Source organism: Nematostella vectensis, chromosome 15, assembly GCF_932526225.1.
Source record: "Nematostella vectensis chromosome 15, jaNemVect1.1, whole genome shotgun sequence".
NCBI classification, from domain to species: Eukaryota; Metazoa; Cnidaria; class Anthozoa; order Actiniaria; family Edwardsiidae; genus Nematostella; species Nematostella vectensis.
Window position 1 is genome coordinate 10,854,238 of NC_064048.1, and position 20,472 is coordinate 10,874,709.

General features: G+C 40.7%; 1 protein-coding gene across 5 annotated transcripts; it reads left to right on the top strand.

Annotated features, from left to right (window-relative positions):
* The first annotated feature begins 549 nt into the window (after positions 1-549).
* LOC116618533 (serine/arginine repetitive matrix protein 1) lies at positions 550-20,437 on the top strand. 5 transcript variants are annotated; one of them, XM_032382341.2, is made up of 21 exons: positions 550-957; positions 3,538-3,604; positions 5,648-5,694; positions 7,612-7,756; positions 7,970-8,248; positions 9,083-9,282; positions 10,209-10,359; positions 10,662-10,706; positions 12,114-12,383; positions 12,772-12,918; positions 13,144-13,169; positions 13,243-13,284; positions 13,637-13,670; positions 13,876-13,946; positions 14,124-14,149; positions 14,329-14,362; positions 14,821-14,905; positions 15,671-15,856; positions 16,400-16,431; positions 17,708-18,011; positions 18,199-20,437. In XM_032382341.2, exons 2-21 carry the CDS (start codon positions 3,550-3,552, stop codon positions 18,306-18,308), a joined length of 2,289 nt encoding a protein of 762 aa, XP_032238232.2. In that variant the 5' UTR covers positions 550-957; positions 3,538-3,549; the 3' UTR covers positions 18,309-20,437. The 5 variants fall into 5 exon arrangements, with proteins under 5 accessions (XP_032238232.2, XP_032238233.2, XP_032238230.2 ...); XM_032382342.2 differs by having other exon boundaries at positions 12,832-12,918; positions 16,382-16,431; XM_032382339.2 differs by having other exon boundaries at positions 551-957; positions 16,382-16,431.
* Positions 20,438-20,472: the final 35 nt, after the last annotated feature.

A 20,472-nucleotide genomic window follows, 5' to 3' on the forward strand; every position in this document is an offset into this window, starting at 1 on the left:
TGCACATTCAATCCCTCAGGTATCCCAGTCAACCCTGCGCGCATGGTCTAGTTCTTTCTAAGATAAAACCTCTTTTTTATTGAATATGTTTTTTATGAAACATTTGCAATTAAAAAAAAAAAAAAAAACTAGAGGATTCAAGTTCTTCTTGTGTTGGTGGGGTTTAAGATAACATTACAGAAAACACATTTAAGATTTAATTACTGAATTCTATTACAGTTCCAGCTCTGCTGTGGCTTTGTTCTCTATGCTAGCCTATGCCCTCTACTCCCAAAGAGATGGCATACATGATGACACTAGACTTTTCATGAAATATATCCTGATATATTTCAGGATTTCTATATAGCCCTCTCATTTGACGCCAAAATATTTTTGTCTAAACAATATAGGACGTTTTATAAAAGAAATATTTTCAAAAAAGAGTGTTCTTGTAATTCTAAACCATTCTACTTCTATCGGGGCTTCCCCTGCTCAATGGACCGTACGACTTCCGCTCTGTTCGCATTAATTATCTAGCTCGCAATATTACTTTAAAACCGAAATTGTGGCAAGCGGAAGTTAACGCTTCTACTGATTTCACGGTTGTATGCGGAAGTAGAGCAAATTCAGAAGACACTTTGCACAATGTAGATTTTTAGATAGTCATTTTTGATAGCGATGGAACGGTTCAAGCACCGTTCAAGCCCGTTTAAGAGCTGCGGATTGTGTTTTCTCAGACTGGTCACACAACGCCTGCACAATGATCAAGACAATGGAAACAGGTGACGTCAAATGACTAAATATGGAGAGTTGTATATAGCACCGTAGGAGTCAAAGATTGACTCAGTTTAGACACGGTGTACGGTGTGTAAAAGCAAGCACAAAATCGCGATGAAGTTTGCCGGAATTCATTGCACAAAGAGAGGCCTGAGGAAATAGCAAAGTACTGGATGATATATATGTTGATTACTGCTGAAGGTATGTTTTGTAGAAGCTATGCAGCTTCGTTGCTTTCGTTACACTTTGGTAATTACTAATTGCGAATACAAACAACTAGACGCCATGTTACACCAATTAATAAGATGTGTTCTCTATTCTTTAGGTTATTTATTTATTTCGGATACTGGAGAATTCTATATCATCTACTTGGGCGTAATACTAAGCCCGATCACGTCGAGTTTTGTTTATTACTAATTAATAGCGGTTGTTTTGTGCACCTCACACCATATGATATGGCTTACAAGAAGCGCGACATAGATGTCTTTTTGAGGTCACCCCTTTTCGATCTGCTTTTGCGGAATATTCGGCTAGTTCGCATTCCTTCGTGTTCATGTTTCACGGGTCTGACTGCCCCTGCTGTATTTCTACTCACGTTAAAACTTGACAAGTCTCGACACATAAGCTCACCCGGAAGTAATCGAATATCCATGCAAAATTTAGAGGCTGTGACGACCAGGTTTGTGGTACCCTCCTTTGTAAAGCGGCAACCCACACAACAGCTATTTTATCCCTACAATTTAGATCAGTTATATGTGCACAACGTCTGAAGCAAATCGGTTTTGGCAGCAATCGTATGGATTCCCGCCTGAACCATTCCGAGTACTCTTGTTGAAAAGAGCTGATGAGACAACATGGAGTCGCTCAAGCAAGAACGAACTTCGATCCATTGTTTGGCGTGATTTTGCTATAATTCTGTAGCTTTTTGATGGATAAATTGCATAATAGTAAGAAAAACAAGTGACATTTAAGGTCTCTATATGCAGAATCATCTTTATTTTGGCATAAATTTATTCAGACAGACAAATAACAAATAAAGCGCAGACAAAAGTGCAATTTACAGTGTGTTGCCCCCATTACGGACGGTTTTAGCATTTCATAGCTTTTTAGGAATAAAAAGAACACTTTTGATATTTTGCCAGTAACAAGATCGGACCTAAACCTAATGAAATACTCATAATATATCTTTTTTTTTTCAAGTTTAGGGCGCCGTGCTCGAAAAGTTTGTGTCACTGATTTGCCCTAATCAACTTCAGCACTATTTTCGTAACTTCTGCAATATATTACCAAATGCTTATAAAATTTAAATACGAATTTATCTTATTTAACTATGCCAACTTAAATTATGTGGATCTTCGAAGAGTATTTGTTTACTCGATAATTGCGCGCTTCTGAATCACAAATTCATCCGTTTGAATCCATCTAGACTTTCGTAAAAAATAATCATGAAATTTGGCATATCACAGTAATCTTATAGTAGTTTTACTGGTTCAACTTAATAAAAATGCAACAAATCCTTTTATAACTTCCTCTTGTTTTGACCTTTTGCCGTAGACAGACGGCTTTGCAACAATATCTGTGAAACGTAGCGGCGTATGTATTTTACTTACTTCTGAATGGGTTCCCCCCCCCCCCCCAAAAAAAAAAAAAAAAATGACTGAAAAGTCACATTCAAATAATTATTGTAACCTGATAAATAAAGTATCTAGAAAGAAGCAATAGTATATCCCAAAAGTGCTTAAAGACGCGGAAATTTATTGTTTTGTCTGTCTGCCATTAGAATGTGTTTAGAAAGTTTAAAGAACTAAATATTTGTAAAATTTTTACAAGCTGCTAATTATGTTGCAAATTTGGCGAGCGTTGTCTTTATGATATGATTTCACAAATTGGCACAACGTTTATATGTACCTAAATCCCTTCAAAATTTCGTTTTGATGCAAAAACGAATTCCCACTATCTTTTTAAACATATTTCCAATAAGCAGTCTATTTGTGTCCGTGTTTAGGCACACTTCGTGAACAACAACTGTAAATTTTCAAAACGCTTTCATTCTTCTAAATTAGTAGCGAGATCAAAGAACTTCTATTCTAAGAGTATTTTACAATGCTCGATTGTTGGTATTTTCCTAACTCTAATTTACCAAAAGGACTGGTTTATGTGAAGCGTTAAATTTAAAAAGTTTGACTCACCTTCAAATAAACTTGAATTTTCCCGCTGTTAATAACGCCAGCTACTTAATTGCTACAGCACACGTGTGTAGTGTATAAGAGTTAGTTACTAAATAGGTAGATTACTAAACTATTTCCTTCATATATTTTAAACAGGCTTTCGATGCAACCTGTCCGGAATTGGGTACCATCCGTAATTGGGGCAACACACTGTACACTTGATATCCCCTTTAGAATGATTATATTTTTTATAATTTTTTTCAAATATTGTGATTGTTAGTAACAACATAAGTATTAATGATAATGAGATTATTTTAGATAATGTAACCATAAAGTTGAAATAAATTCACTAAACCCAGTTATTTGCAGCAATTTGTAATGCCTGTTGTATTTGGATTATCATGTGAAAGTTTTTAGCTTTACGAAACCTCCCACTCTACAGGTCTATAATTTAGTAATTTAGACCTTTTTTGTCAATCCAATGTATGACAAAATCTGAGGCTGGGGGAACTGGATTGCAGAAAAAAGAAAACATATATATTTAGTATATTTTTTCCTCTTCAATTAAAAAAAAAAAGTAAAATCACTATTTTCTCACTTTGTCTTTTTGCAGGTTTTGAAAAAGATGTACAGTCACCAGTCTGCAGAATCCGGGATTGACACTGATTATGAAGCAAAAGGTACAAGACCATACCAAGAGGGGTGGGGAAAGTGCATGCTTCCACCCCCCATCCCTCTGTTAGTCTGTCCAATACTTAACTTTTTCCATGTGATTCCAATGGATAGTTACCCTCTTTCATGGTTGCTCTAAAGTGGGTCATTTCTATTGAAGGTCTATCAAATATTAACCCTATTCAGACCGGGCTTTTGGGGCTTCCTCTGACCGTAACTTTTGAACCAGTGAAGCTTTTATGACCAAATTTCAAAAGAATCATTATCTGACAAAGAGGGACAAAATGATATATTGTGTTGCCATAGTAACACAATATGACGTCATTATGACGTCATTTTTAAATGACGTCATAATGACGTCCTTAAAAGGACATATAGTTATAAATATCCTATCTTTCGAGATCTTTGCAAAGAACATCCAAAATCCAAATAAGTTATCATAATCAGTTCTTATTCAAAAAGCGACCTATATTCTTCAAAAAAATTGTCTTTATGACGTCAGGATGACGTCACTTAAGTGAGCAGAAACGGGCAATATTTCTATTTTTTTAAGATGTGTATTTCTGTATGTCTTTTTTCGATAATCTTATTATCTTGCAGTAGACATATATTATTAGTGACACTGTTTCTATGACAACAATATGACACCTCTGACGTCATTGATTGGCATGGTACCTTTAATATAGCATAAGTTTGCAACTGGACTCTTAATTAAAGTAATACATTTAATATCTTTCCCAAAAATGTTTTTTTTTTACTTTTTTATTTAAAATAGAGGAATATAAAAAGGATTTCGCCAAATTTAGATGTTAGTTAAAAAAAGCCAGGGATTTTTAGCTAATTATGTGACATCAGCATCCGCCATCTTGGATTTAATGAAAGTTATTTATTTTAATCAATAAAACTGGGTGGCAAAATACGAAGCTTTTTGACAATATTTAATCTTCGTTTCAAATTGAATTGATGATTTCAGGTGGAAATGAATGATTTTTTTGCTATTTCTACACGCACTATTTCAAGAAGGTCAAAAGGTCATAAAAACACCACCACCCCTAAAATGGAGATTAAAATGGAAATTTTTATTGTGTTTTTTCAAACCTTGGTATAAAACGTTAATATGACATGGATTTGTGTTGAGCATGTCATATTTATAGTTGATCTTAACGACTTAAAGCATTTGCCTAATTTTCATTAACCCTCTGTTTTAAAACTTTGATGCTATGGTTATCATGGTACACATATGAAAATTTTGTTTACACCAAACTGATCCCAGATAAATTTTAGGAAAAGTCATCAAATTTCAATGCTCTAGCCCTACTTGTTCAAAAATTATTACAGCTCAAAGGTGCTTGTGGCCTCAAAAGCCCCCCCCCCCCCCCCGGTTTGAATAGGGTTAAGTTTTTTTCATGCGATACCCAGGCCCGTACCCAGGATTTTTTTTTCTTGGGGGGGGGGGGGGTGCGTAATCCGAAAAAGTGGACCTCATTTTTCCGGGGGGGGGGATTGGTTGGAGGAGTGAGCTCTCTATAAAAAAAAACGCCCCCGAAAGAACAAAGAGAATTTTTTTATGCCTTTGCAGCATCTCCGCAGGACGTTTATTGTCGATTTGGCCATGTAGCATAGTGATTTAGCTTATGCTTTATAGTTTTGGCTACAAATAGCACGTTTATTGCGAACCGATAGCGGACCAATGACCGTTGTGTGTGTGCACAACTGGTGCACCCCCTGCACTCCCCTGGGTACGGGCCTGATACCTATATGACTCACCCCTCCCCCCTTAACAGAAAATCTCGGCCAATGCCTGAGGTATTTTAGTGGTGGTGGTTAAAGGGGAAGGGGTATGAATACATGAAAGTTGACCCCAAATTTTATGTTGTTAGAAGGTCAATTACCAGACTTTTACAATTAAGATTTCAATTCCTCCTAGAACTTAAATACCCCCAGCAAGCTATTTGATTTAAAGCTTGTTTCTTCAGGCCCAGAATGACAATGATTTAATATAAACATAAACAAGATAAGAATATCTGATATTTTCTTTTCTTTTTTTTCAGAAAAGCCATCATTTATCCATGTAATACCAGATAAGATAAGATATGATGTAAGTATACTTATGTAGTTCATACAGTGAAATTTCCATAGATCTACAATGAGCAAAGCAGGCAGGAGAAGGGACGATCTTTTGCTTAATAACTACATGAAGCAATATAAAAAAAATAGTGGAGAGGACTCCTTGCTTAAAATCATTTTCTGACCTCTCCTTCTCTGTGGATCTACCCTATTTTTTTACCTCCTCGCATGGGATGTGAGTGAGTATCGAGGCGTGCACTCTATCCATGTGGCCCCCCTTGATGTTGGGTACCAGACACGGTTGGGAGAGGCAATCTACTCTATTGACCTTCACCCAGCATTTTTTTTTTCACACAGGTTTTTACTGCATTAATTTTTCTCTTTTAATTTGTAAGTAAGGGTAGCAGGTGCTAGTTCTTTCTCTTATTGAAGGATCTTCAAACATTATGCTTTTTACCATATAATACCTGTGACTCTGCACTCCCAGGGGATATCCACCCCCTTTTTGAGTAAAAAAAGTCAATTTGTTTAAAGAAAATAAATGTCTGAGGGATAGGTTGTAGTCACCTACCATGAACCAAATGATCAGTTATATGGCGTCCGTTATCCACCCACTATTTTGAAATCCTGGACCCGCCCCTGCACCCCTCTCAGCCAAGGGTATGTACCTGACTAATAGGGTATGTACCTGACTAATAGGGTATGTACCTGACTAATAGGGTATGTACCTGACTAATAGGGTATGTACCTGACTAATAGGGTGTGTACCTGACTAATAGGGTATATACCTGACTAATAGGGTATGTACCTGACTAATAGGGTATGTACCTGACTAATAGGGTGTGTACCTGACTAATAGGGTGTGTACCTGACTAATAGGGTGTGTACCTGACTAATAGGGTGTGTGCCTGACTAATAGGGTGTGTACCTGACTAATAGGGTATGTACCTGACTAATAGGGTATGTACCTGACTAATAGGGTATGTACCTGACTAATAGGGTGTGTACCTGACTAATAGGGTATGTACCTGACTAATAGGGTGTGTACCTGACTAATAGGGTATGTACCTGACTAATAGGGTATGTACCTGACTAATAGGGTATGTACCTGACTAATAGGGTATGTACCTGACTAATAGGGTATGTACCTGACTAATAGGGTATGTACCTGACTAATAGGGTGTGTACCTGACTAATAGGGTATATACCTGACTAATAGGGTATGTACCTGACTAATAGGGTATGTACCTGACTAATAGGGTGTGTACCTGACTAATAGGGTGTGTACCTGACTAATAGGGTGTGTACCTGACTAATAGGGTGTGTGCCTGACTAATAGGGTGTGTACCTGACTAATAGGGTATGTACCTGACTAATAGGGTATGTACCTGACTAATAGGGTATGTACCTGACTAATAGGGTGTGTACCTGACTAATAGGGTATGTACCTGACTAATAGGGTGTGTACCTGACTAATAGGGTATGTACCTGACTAATAGGGTATGTACCTGACTAATAGGGTATGTACCTGACTAATAGGGTATGTACCTGACTAATAGGGTATGTACCTGACTAATAGGGTATGTACCTGACTAATAGGGTGTGTACCTGACTAATAGGGTGTGTACCTGACTAATAGGGTGTGTACCTGACTAATAGGGTATGTACCTGACTAATAGGGTATGTACCTGACTAATAGGGTGTGTACCTGACTAATAGGGTGTGTACCTGACTAATAGGGTGTGTACCTGACTAATAGGGTGTGTACCTGACTAATAGGGTATGTACCTGACTAATAGGTATGTACCTGACTAATAGGGTATGTACCTGACTAATAGGGTGTGTACCTGACTAATAGGGTATGTACCTGACTAATAGGGTATGTACCTGACTAATAGGGTATGTACCTGACTAATATACACACATGGTACTGACTTTTTGCTTGCAGAGTCAACAAAAGATTGCACTTTTATTTGACAAAAGCTTGCCAAACAAAGGGACCTTCCGTGTGGACTTTAGAGGAGAGAGGCGGAGTGCTATGCAAGTGAGAGCACAAAAAGTCAACGCATGTACTCTAGTGGTGGTCGCACCAGGTAAATCATGTCCAATAAGCACCCTCCCTTCCCTAAAGTATGATCAAAAAGGCACCCCTTCCATCCTCCAAAGTATACTCAATGAGCACCCCTTCCCTCCCCTCCTCAATTGTAGATAATAACAAATGGGTTGTTGATCGACATTCTTTAATTTGTTCGTTACTATTCTTTCTTCCAACTCATCATCTGTAACTGCTTTTGTGTCATCCACAGTTTACTTTCCAGCTGAAAAGGTCCATATCATTGCCCGCCATGAAAGCCACGAGGGGATAAAAAGCCTGGGGCGGCGCCAATTTGAGTTCCAGCCAAGAGACAGTATTTTAGCTGAGCTGCTCAGCAATGCAAATTGCGCCGTGAGCTTCATGTGCGAGTCCCTGGGCATCTCTCCACTCGACATTCAACACTTGGATGAAGCACTCGCTGTGACATTCAGGCGGAATATGCCGCGAGGTTTCAATTTGATTGGACTTCATAATAACAATGTTGACGAAGGTACGGCGTGCCATGATTCGAATTGCACGACACTAGGACTAACCGACTTGACGCTAGGAAAGTACTCGACTTGCGTGACGCTAGGAAATCGTACTCGACTTACGTGACGCTAGAAAATCATACTCGACTTGTGTGATGCTAGGAAATCTTACTCGACTTGCGTGACGCTAGGAAATCTTACTCGACTTGCGTGACGCTAGGAAATCGTACTCGACTTGCGTAACGCTATGAAATCCTACTTGACTTACGTGACGCTAGGAAATCCTACTTGACTTACGTGACGCTAGGAAATCGTACTGGACTTGCGTAACGCTATGAAATCCTACTCGACTAACGTGACGCTAGGAAATCGTACTCGACTTGCGTAACGCTATGAAATCCTACTCGACTTACGTGACGCTAGGAAATCCTACTCGACTTACGTGACGCTAGGAAATCTTACTCGACTTGCGTGATGCTAGGAAATCGTACTCGACTTGCGTGACGCTAGGAAATCGTACTCGACTTGCGTAACGCTATGAAGCCAACAGGCGTTAGCTTGGATTGGACAAAAATGAAGAGTTTAGGGGAAATTCCCTCGGCCGACAAAAAGCGGTGTTTCTGTGTATGAATGATTCCCGGGTTTTACTTCTTCCCTTAGCCAATCCTGGCTGCCTACTTGCTGGCCTTTTTATACCCGTTAGATTAACTTGTGTACTGCCTGTAATCCCGCTGTAAATGCTTTACGATTCTACTGATTATTAATCATATATCACATCCCCTTGGAACATTCCCTGATCTTACAACCAACTCAATGCTCTTTGAAAATAGATATCTGTCTTTTTATCTTCTCAGAAGCGTCCAAGTCTATGTACCCTACCCTCCTACATTTCGCCGCAGCCTTCGGTCTCCATCAACTCGCTACCGAGTGCCTTCTGGAATGTCCTGGCGCCAAGGAAGCCTCGACGCTTCGGGACTGCCATGGAAGGACGCCCGTAGATATCGCTAGGGAGGGAGATTTTAACAGCCTGGCTGAGAACATTCTGGTATTTCAGGTAATGACGTCACATATGAATAAGGTTAACGAGGAAGCATGTCACTAAAGATGGTACCACCGGCCGCCAGTGCTCAATAACGTATGCGCAAGCGCGTGTTCTGGCAAAAACAAACACTCGTTCGAGTAAAGGTACGAAATGAAGACATCAGTCGTTGTTTTGACTAGCTGTACAGCATTAAAACTAACTGTAAAAAAGATGACACATTATTTCGATAAGGAGTCATAAATAAAATGATAGCCTTAGGCTTGGTCTAGTTTCCTTAGCATTCGTCGAAATGTGACAGTTCGCCGGTAAAACGCCGCCATTTCAAAACAAAAAAGCCAGTTTAACCGCGCGGTACTGGAACTAGTCTTGCGTTTTTCAGCAGTTCCCACTGGCCAGCGTCCTCCGTGATGTTCCTTACGTGCTATTCCGAGAATTCTGAGAACTCTTGCCGACGATTCCCAACATGATGCTCACAATGCTTGTTTTCTGAAAAAAGAGAAATGCACGAATATTCGTTTTTTTACTTTTTCTTTTATTTCATTTTTTTATTTAACTAAAACAAGCAGATTACCTATTATCCTCCAGTAAAATTTGGAAATTTGTTTGTGTTTTTTAGCTCGTTGCTCGCCATCCTCGAAGACCCAGGGCGTCGCGAAAATGGGGCACACATGGAGGGCGCGATGAAAATGAACTCCTTATTCTTTTTCGCGCGCTCCCTGTGTGCCCGATCTCCGCGACGCCCTGGATCCCCAAGGATGGTTGCTCGCCAACTGCTTTTATTTTTCAAACATGCTTGCTGCTCGCATATGACAAAATCTCAAAGTGCTCGTGCTAAAAAGAATAAAAACTATATTCCGTTCTTGCATGACGCCACCATTTGCCACCTCTATTCCTGGAATGGCCAATTCGTCCCTCTAAATGGCTTGTTACCTACACAGGAACAGTGCTGTGGCAGCATATACGAGCAGATGGAGAACCCGGATGAAGAGGGTCCAGAGAGCGCCGGGTACATCGACATGCGCCCAGGGTACATCAACATACAGCTGTGGGGACCTGGTGGTACCTCAGCGGTGAACACCATCGAGGGAGGTACGTAACTTCCTGGGAGGCTTGTGTATTGAAATGTATGGAATACAACATACAGCTGTGGGGACCTGGTGGGCCCTCCATGGTGGAAACTTGTGTATTAGGTACATCAACATACCTGCTTGATGTGAGACTTGGGTGAGTGAAATGAGTGTTCCTTGGACCTTGGGCCTAGTCAAATAGGTTTTCCGTAAGATATCCAACCTTTCTCAACTAAGACACTAATTTAGGTATTCTTCAGTCTTTGGTAATGAATACAAACATTACCCATGTGCTGATGTGTTTTTTTTTTGTTTCTTAATTAGAGCCAAAGCAAGAACAGGAACTTTTTTATGAGGACATGAACAGAGGTAGGGAGGCGTACCCGAGCTAGTCCGCGCCCTCGGTATCTCCTACCTTCTGTTGACTCGAAGCCTTGGTATCTCCTACCTACTGTTGACTCGAAGCCTTGGTATCTCCTACCTTCTGTTGACTCGAAGCCTTGGTATCTCCTACCTTCTGTTGACTCGAAGCCTTGGTATCTCCTACCTTCTGTTGACTCGAAGCCTTGGTATCTCCTACCTTCTGTTGACTCGAAGCCTTGGTATCTCCTACCTTCTGTTGACTCTAGGCCTTGGTATCTCCTACCTTCTGTTGACTCGAAGCCTTGGTATCTCCTACCTTCTGTTGACTCGAAGCCTCGGTATCTCCTACCTTCTGTTGACTCGAAGCCTCGGTATCTCCTACCTTCTGTTGACTCGAAGCCTTGGTATATCCTACCTTCTGCTGACTCGAAGCCTTGGTATCTCCTACCTTCTGTTGACTCGAAGCCTCGGTATCTCCTACCTTCTGTTGACTCGAAGCCTTGGTATCTCCAACATCCCACAGACTCCGAAAACCGCGACTCGTACCCACCGCTCACTCCAATCCTTATTACCCAAACCTTCCCCTAATTTAAACCCATTCAAACCCACTAAAACCCCCAAACCCGTGCAATTTTTAGACCACAATTTTTTACATTTTGTATAAGGCAGCGCAACCATGACGGATGGCGTTATCTTCTTGTTTAATTATTCCTCCGGTAAAGCCCGTAGTGAGAAGGCTGTTATGCTTTTGGTTCTCTGTAATTCAGAACTTTAATAAGTAACGCAATTTTCACAAACAGGGAAAATAAAAGTATTTTCGAAATTTTGTAGAAGAATTTGTAACATGAAATATATATTCCTTAAAATCTGGAAAAAAAAAATAATCGCGACAGACTGTCAAAAAAGTCACCCCTCCCCCCTTCTTAATCCTAGAACCGCCACTGAAACAATATGATGTTCATAATGGTTCAAGTGTGCGATTTCAGTAATGTTGTGTTATGTTGTACACGACCCTACACTGTAATTCAGACTTTTTTCTGCGAGAGTGTCGTAATAAACTATTTAACTATTAATGAACTCGGATAAACTCAAAACCTTTAAATATGCTCTTTATCGTTACTCGATAATTCCAAAATTATATACTGCGATTTGAAAAAAAACTGAACTCTTCGTCAACAATTTCTGGCTCCCGTCATTCAATCTACGGAATTCCATTTGGTGCTTCTTATTGGTCAGCGCCTTGCGCAGAGGTGCAGTCTCAGGAGGCTTGATTTGAAACCAGTCTTGCCAATAAAAACGGTTTAAAGATTTAAAAAGAAGAAGTCAGAAGGCGAGTTAGCTGCTGGTAACCGTCTGCGAGAGTTCGCAGAATATTGAAAACTGCAGAGTGAAAATATCTCAAATTTCTTTTAGATCAACAAGACCAGTATTATGAAGACATGCAAATAGGCGCGGAAGAAGACGACCCCGGATATGTCCACACTGAGCCAATCAGCGACGAGCACTCACACTACTACACACATGCCGAAAGCATTGTCCCACAGCCTGGGGAGGAAGTGTACGAGGATATGAGCGAGGATAAGCCGCACTATACGGATGTGCCAGACTCGGGCGAGGGCGAGGTCTACGAGGATCTGTCGGGACAGGAGGGGATTCCAGATGAGCCGCTGGAAGAGATGCCAGGTTTGTAGCTTTTGTGTAGACTTTTGTTGGCCTTGTATATCTTTATGTATTATCTGGTAAAATTTATGGAAGACTTATCAAATTAATAGACTTCATAGACTAAGACTATATCAAATTTGTGAATGCATGCACAAATATGGCAGACAGGAAAAAAGACAGAGACAACCAGACAACACACAGACAGACAATAATCAGGGCGGACGAATAAACAGAAAAACGGATAATTATTGTTTCAAAAAGGCTAGTTGTTCATAGCCAAACCTTCTTTGCTCTCGTAATACTTCATGACTCACTAATCCATTCCTTCGTTTGAACGAGTAAATATTGAAGCATAAACTAACTTAATAACTTTTGTAATGTAACCCTTTGCTTCTGTTTGCTTACTCAGGGGGCTATCACTCAAGGCCTTCCTATGCAATCTATGACACTCCTTCCAATCTCCCTGCAGCGAACTATCCGTCCTCTCGCTCCGCTAGCATGTCCATCAAGCGTCCGGCACGACCCGAGAGGAGTACAGCAGGTACCGGACAATCATGTGGGTAATTGTATGGTGGTGATGGTGGTGTTGAGGTGTTGATGGTGGTGTAGATGGTGGTTGTGATGATGATGGTGATGGTGGTGGTGGTGGTGGTGGCGGTGGTCTGGAGAATGATAACTGTCTAGCTTTTTCGTTTTTTTTTTTAAAAAAAACCCGAGTTTTATCTTTACATAGAATGAAGACCGGTTACAATCTTTATTGAATATCTTGTTATAATTTCAGCACCATCTGCTGTCACCACCTGTAAGGTATGGATTGATAATTTCCTTTTTTTAATTTTATATCAAAAGGTATTGAAAATTAAATGTTAATTATTTTTAGCGCCCACCGCCGCCAGTAGCGCCAAGAAACCCACCACATCAGGTAAACATGTGACAAACACGTGACATCAGGTAAACATGTGACAAACACGTGACATCAGGTAAACATGTGACAAACACGTGACATCAGGTAAACATGTGACAAACACGTGACACCAGGTAAACATGTGACAAGCACGTGACATCAGGTAAACATTTGACAAGCACGTGACACCAGATAAACATGTGACAAGCACGTGACATCAGGTAAACATGTAACAAGCACGTGACACCAGATTAACACGTGACAACACGAAGAGCTGTATCAGGCCTCAAAATATTGGGGACGCAATACATCATTTCTAAAATCCTTGTGAAATGTTGCAATAAAGTTGACTTTTTTTCATTGTTTAAAGATCCATCGAACTGGCTCAATGTCTTCAAGAGTCAGTAAGTATATTGTTTTTTTTTTCAATTTTGATTTAACAAAAAAATACTTGAGGTAATGAATATACTCCTGCCTCTTGATGATAGATTATCCCGTCTGTTTTCGCGCCCTTTTTATACCGCTCTATGCCGCGCCAGACCTCCCGCTACCATTGCTTTCTTAAAGCTTAAAAGTGCTGAGTCCAGTGTTGCATTTGTCTATTTGCAGGCAGCACCAGCACTGAGAGCTCCTCGTCCGCCGCCAGTTCCGTGACCGTGGCGAGTGATACAGGCTACCAGGTAAACGCTAAGTTTTGTTTGGTTATTCCATGTTATGTATGGGAACCCTGTGTACATCCGGGACCTGTTATGGTCCGCCATCTTGAAAATGTGTTTCAACGTCTCAACACACAGGAAGCCCAAGACATTTTACTGTTTATACATAGCACTAACTATTATTGTCCACTTTTTACGCAGGCCGACCAAGAACAGGACTTACTTATGTAAGTGCATTTATTAAGGACTTCGAGGTCAAGTAAATAATAAGTAAAGCAGCTATTTTTATAATTCAGAAATGGTAGGCTACTTCAGTAGGTGGAAGAAAATAACTACGGCCACGCCTCTCCCTCTTCCTCCCCCCCCTCCGTTGATATTCATTTAATATTTTTTAAATATTTTTTAGGACTCGTGAACAACTGCTGGAAAGCATGAAAGAGGTAATTCTTTAATCTATTCGTAATTCCTTTTGCTTGGTTCATGTCATAAGTTCAACAGTAAAAGCCACGGACAGCCATCGGTTTCTGTCAGAGGTCGCCTTTTTAGGGAATATCAGGTCGCTCTATTTAAAGGAATATCAATCCCTTTTTCATCCATCGGAGGTCCACTTTCTTTTATTTATAGCACCTTAGTACCAATTTCACTCGAGACTCATGTGTTACCAAAAGTTGCATTCGAAGCGCTGAGAGATTTGTATCTCACTTACCTCGGCTCTTCATTTCGCCTAACCATGTCAACGTTAGAGTACATCCATGTGGGACAGTGTTTCATTTCGGTACGCATGCGTGTCGTAACGTCACAGAACAAACCTGTAGTGATATATCTACATCCCTTTACAATTTACAGGGTTTTCTTTAAAAAATTATCTGTTTATTTTTGTAATCTTTTGTGATATCAGATGAAATCGCCACCAGAACCGTCGCCCCCACCTCTACCCCCCCAAGATTACGAAGAGGAACGCTCCCTTCAATCCATTTCATCACGTGAGTGCTGCTATGGCAACATAGCATACTAGAAACCTTGCCCCATCTCCACATTTCACTCGTGTTGTAATCGAAATACCCTGTGACACTTCTAACCAACCGAATCCAGGCGTTCTTCTTCCTTTGGTCTCTAATCAGGTTTCCTGTGGTCCCAGACCCCAAGCTGCCTCAAGGTTCGTCTTTTAGGCAGGAAACCCGTTAAGAGCGCCTGGGCCTAGATTGACTTCTAACTACTATTCTTTTGAAGAAAGCCTCAACGTATTCTTGCTCCCTTGTCTATTTGTACTGGCGAAAATATGAATCGGGGAAAGAAACGGGAATGTAGATACTTACCCCGAGTGCGAGGAAAGTGAGAAGGACACAAACGACAACGGAAGGAACTGAACGGATCTATTTTTGCATTCTTCTTTTCTGCTTTATCCTTTCGTGCGCGTGTGGTTCAACGCTCGTGTAATCTCTGAGTCTCTGCTTCCTTTTCTGTTTCCTCTTCCCTAATGAAAAGCCGGTTTAACTCGATTTAAAGAGTCCTGACCAGCCGTACCTTTTTTATTCAATATTGGAAGAGAAATATGATATAATCTCTAAATAGCCATCATCTTAAAGCAAAGTTGTACACTTTATTTGCCAAATTTAATCGAAAATATGGCAAAGGCTTTCCCAAATCAGCCGATGGAAATGGATGCTTTTTCACTCTTGGTATTTTGCTAGGATGACAAAATGACGGCTGGCACTAAGCACTAACCACCAACCCTCCTGTCCCTCTAGTTCATAACAAACGTAAGGTTCGTCCCAGGCACGAGCGATCAGCTACTGAGCCCGTGTGCATGCAGGATGTTCAACAAGCAGTACAGCGGTCTTACCCAACCTCTTCTGCAGGGACCGTGAAGTCAAGTCAAGGCTCGCTCAAGACCAGTCCCCGTCCGCCACCACCCCGGCGGGCAGCTAGCGATCGTAAGTACAACTTCTAGAAAACCTATTTCTCTTCTGCCATAAATGTATACACCTATTAAAAAACGTTGTCAGAGCAAACGGCAAATGGCGATTAACAAATGGCAGTTGTACGACCGAAAGGACCCATGGATCCCAAAATATTTGCTTTAAATTCAGAAATATCTAGATAAAACGTGCGACTATCAATTAAATGTAATTAAAATATGGTATATATGGAATATAAGGCCAGGGCCGAAGCAAATATTTGTTTGAATTATAAGGAAATGACCTGTAGGGGTGTTGCTGTGTGTGTTGGTCATTGTGATGTGATGTGTGTTGGTCATTGTGATGTGATGTGTGTTGGTCATTGTGATGTGATGTGTGTTGGTCATTGTGATGTGATGTGCGTTGGTCATTGTGAGTGATCATGGATCATGGCTTGTTTTGTTTCTCTTCTCTCTTCGTAGTGCGCGTGTTCAAGGGTTTTTTTTTTTGTTATGTCCATGATACACGCATATTTCCTTAATTATATATTATTATTTACAGACCCATCCATTTCTTTAGGGAGCCTGCCTCGACGACGAAGCAGTTCCGGGGTAAGTTTTTCAGTTCTAATAAACCCGCAATAGGCGTCTTGCTCTTAGAGTGGCAAATTCAAGCCAAAAATTTTTGCTCCCTTCTCGCCAACGAGTAGCGAAAAATATAAAATGTAGATAAGCCCTTTATTACAAAGAAACTTTTTGGCTGATTCGTTAGCACTTGATAAATTGCTTTTTGTGAGTTTACCAACCACAGAATTGACACGTGATTTCTTAGTGCAAGTCGCCTATTGACACAATATTTCTTAGTGCAAGTCGCCTATTGACACGTGATTTACTATGTGCATAAGTCGCTTATTGACACGTGATTTCTTAGTGCAAGTCGCCTATTGACACGTGATTTCTTGGTGCAAGTCGCCTATTGACACGTGACTTTTTAGTGCAAGTCGCTTATTGACACGTGATATCTTAGTGCAAGTCGCCTATTGACACGTGATTTCTTAGTGCAAGTCGCCTATCGACACGGGATTTCTAAGTGCAAGTCGCCTATTGACACGTGATATCTTAGTGCAAGTCGCCTATCGACACGGGATTTCTAAGTGCAAGTCTCCTATTGACAAGTGATTTCTTGGTGCATGTATAGCAACTCGCTATGGGCGAAAAAAAGGTCGACGATCTTTGAAGCAGTATAGCGGTTTCATATTTTCACGAAAGGCTAAATAAATCGGCAAGTAAATCACCCTCCTTGCACCTTGCAACTTAAATGCTGAATAAGAAGGGCGTAGATACAACTTTGTCGAGTCAAAGGCATAGAGGGCGCCTCAGGCAGCCGCCATAATCGCATAACCTAAAGCTCCCCTCTGATTGGACACTTAGGATCCATCTTGCAGGCCTCTGATTGGACACTTAGGATCCATCTTGCAGGCCTCTGATTGGACACTTAGGATCCATGTTGCAAGCCTTTGATTGGACACTTAGGATCCATGTTGCAAGCCTTTGATTGGACACTTAGGATCCATCTTGCAGGCCTCTTGGGTGACTCTTCATAAATGTAGATGGGTGTGGTCGTCATTTTTTAAGGTTACAAAATTCTACGAATTATGCTATCCCTTAGGGATAGATCCTGCAAGCCTTAGATCGATTGCTATCACTTCCTACTATTTTTCAGAGAGTCTACCCCCACCCTTCCCCCTCCCTCTGGCAACTGAGGCACATTTAAAGCCATGTTCCTCGCTAAAATTCGCTCGCCCGTGTTTCTTCATGGAATCATGAAACCAAGTGATGATAAGACATCTAATGGCTGAGTCAACAAAATTCTCATCGCTATTTTCAGGAGGAAAGTACCATTAATAGACGAAGCTACATCGATCGCCCCCCTGCTCCACCCCCCTTAGAAGAGAAGACGCCCTTGGACAAGCGCGCATCATTACCCCCTCCAGCAAGCGGCCGTCCCCCAGCCCCCATTCCTTCAGGAACTATGGGTAGCGCGGTACCGAAGAGCACTATGGGTAGTGCGGCACCAGAAAGCATTATTGGTAATACGGAACCGAAGAGCACCATGGGTAATATGGGTCGCCGTGGCAGCCACGGGCAGGTCCCGACGCCATTTCTTGCCGCAATGACTTCGGCAAATATCGGTAAATTTCGATACTCCTACATTTCAAACTGCTCAATTCAAGTCTTTTAAGTATAATTAATGCAGAACAATATTATTATTTGGAAATTGACAACATTGTCACGCAAGTGGGATCTACAGACTTAAATTCTACGTCTAAAATTAGCCAAATAATTGAGCTCCTAAAATCAGTATTATTTTGATGACAGATGACAACCCAATCCCACCCCCAGTCCCACGGAGACTGGCATCGTCGGCAGCCACTCGATCCAGCCCTCCGCAACCTGCTGCTAGGCCTAGGCCCGCTCCTCGTCGATAAAGAAAGCAGGGCAGATGACGCAAGCTATGGGCATGGTTCCAAGTATTACGTCATTGATGTTTGATTTAAAGTTGGAACCAATTTTGCACGCGAATCAGCGGGCATGTTTCTTGGAGACCAAAAAGTGTCCTCTTGCAAATATAAAATCGCGAAGAGCAATATTCGTACAAACTGCGGACAATTGCTGTTTTCATACAACTGACGAAAAGCGAGAGCAGATCGCTACAGTGGGTAATTCTGCGAACCAAGTCCAATAGTCCGCGACATAAGTTGCCTAAAGCTGCATAAAACTCGAGAACTACAGGTGAACAAGTGCGAAAAAACTAAAAGTAAAGTGCAACGATATATTTTTATATGCCTACAGACAAGTGCATGCAAAGGGCAAACAAGATACGTACAATATTCGTGCGTTCCTTCTAATAGCGTGTTCGCAAAACGCAAACAGATGTACAGCCTTTTTAGACAAGCCTTATTGTTTTTATCAACATGCATAAGGTTGTAATTAGAAAGTTATCACATATATTTTTATAGTGTGTAAAGTATCTAGGTTTTCTCGTGTTTTAGCGAGTATTTCGCGTTCTATAGGGCATTCGATGTTATAGCGAATATTTCAAATATTTCGTGTTTTAGGGAGTATTTAGTGTTTGAGAACACTGCGTTGTAGCTGATTCATATATTAGCTAGTTGGGACTTTTATATTGGGAGAGACAATACACTCCAGATAGACATGTGACTCTCAAATAAAACCAAACAATTCCAAAGAGGTTCAATCAGTATTTACCAATGCGAGGGTTTTTTTTTCTCTATAAAATATTTAGTGTTGTGCGAACAACTGAAGGCAGCGTCTACCTCGCCAGGTATTTTAGCGAGTTTATTCTAATTTATCCTAGATTTTCTAAATCGCCAGGTATTTTAGCGAGTTTATTCTAATTTATCCTAGATTTACTAATAGTCCAGCAAAGCACCGATGACGTCAGCATGCTAGGGGCGGGGCCATAACCTCGCAAGAACAAGCGATTTGATTGGTTGAGAAACTTGGGATAAAATGCAATATACAACTCCTAGGGGGTGAACATTTTCCTGCGCCCAGAAATCAAGAAAAATGGCGGATGTAACAGCCAATTTCTAAGTGTTTCCGAGAGGAAAATTGCTCTTAAGCTCGTTTTATGTACTAAAACAATTATACCATTTCTATTTTGGCGAATAGTGGCTTTAAATATATATCTACTTCTAGCCGTCGTCTCTCGGTAGATATTTCGCCACTATCCACCTCAATGAAAATGGTAATTGTTAAATATTCCATGGTCTTCCTGATATGTTTATATTTGAAGGAAGGTGGTCTGGTGCGACGCAACCTTGACAGTTTTTTTAGAGTTGGCCAATGTAAATAACACACTATTGATTGACAAATTACCAGCCGATCAGCGTGGCAGGAAAATGCTTTACTGAGCTTAAGAACCGAAGAAAGTCTTATAGCCTCATGTTTGTGTCGATGTGATTCCTCGCGTACTGATTGGCCATTCTTTTAAAGCTTTGACATTAGTCATAATAACGCGCGTCTTCTTGTTTTAATGTGACGTCATAAACAAATTCGTTCACCTGTCACGGGGGTAGATTTCCATTGACCATTCTCTTGCATACCTCTTGTTTGCTTGGTTCAGTTTGCCCCTTGTGATGGTTGCATATCATCAAATAGGGGCAAATGGAAACTCCCTATTCTACGTCCGTGCGACGCGCGCAACCGTGGCCACCACTACAAAGATTTGATGCGCTAGCCAATAAGCATGCCAGAATCTTTTCTGAACCTAACTTCATAGCTAAGAGGATTTTAATATCCACTGAGGTATTTATTTGCCTATCTGGTTTGCTAGTGGATCTGAGTTATGTTTCTCGCACACTTGTTAGCTTTACCAAAACTGTCAAGGTGGCCACGGCAGCTCGCGTCGCCCTGTAAATGGTACTTTTCATCAAATGATTGGTATGCCATATAAAATATTTCGTATTGTATCTTTAGTGTTCGAAATGTTACTCTAGGTAGCCCATTACCAAATTTTGCCAAAAATAGATGTGTATCTTAAATTATTATTTTACCCATTATGATTTTTTAATAAATGATGTTGATCAGCCAATTATTTTGCTATTGTTTTCACGTGAAAAAACAGTC

Bases quoted from the DNA above. Each gene is read 5' to 3' on its own strand.
- LOC116618533 (XM_032382339.2), top strand. From the start codon at position 3,550: ATGTACAGTCACCAGTCTGCAGAATCCGGGATTGACACTGATTATGAA. The intron at 10,360-10,661 runs GTACGTAACTTC...TTTCTTAATTAG, and splicing joins GGTGAACACCATCGAGGGAG to AGCCAAAGCAAGAACAGGAA. The intron at 13,671-13,875 runs GTAAGTATATTG...GTCTATTTGCAG, and splicing joins CTCAATGTCTTCAAGAGTCA to GCAGCACCAGCACTGAGAGC.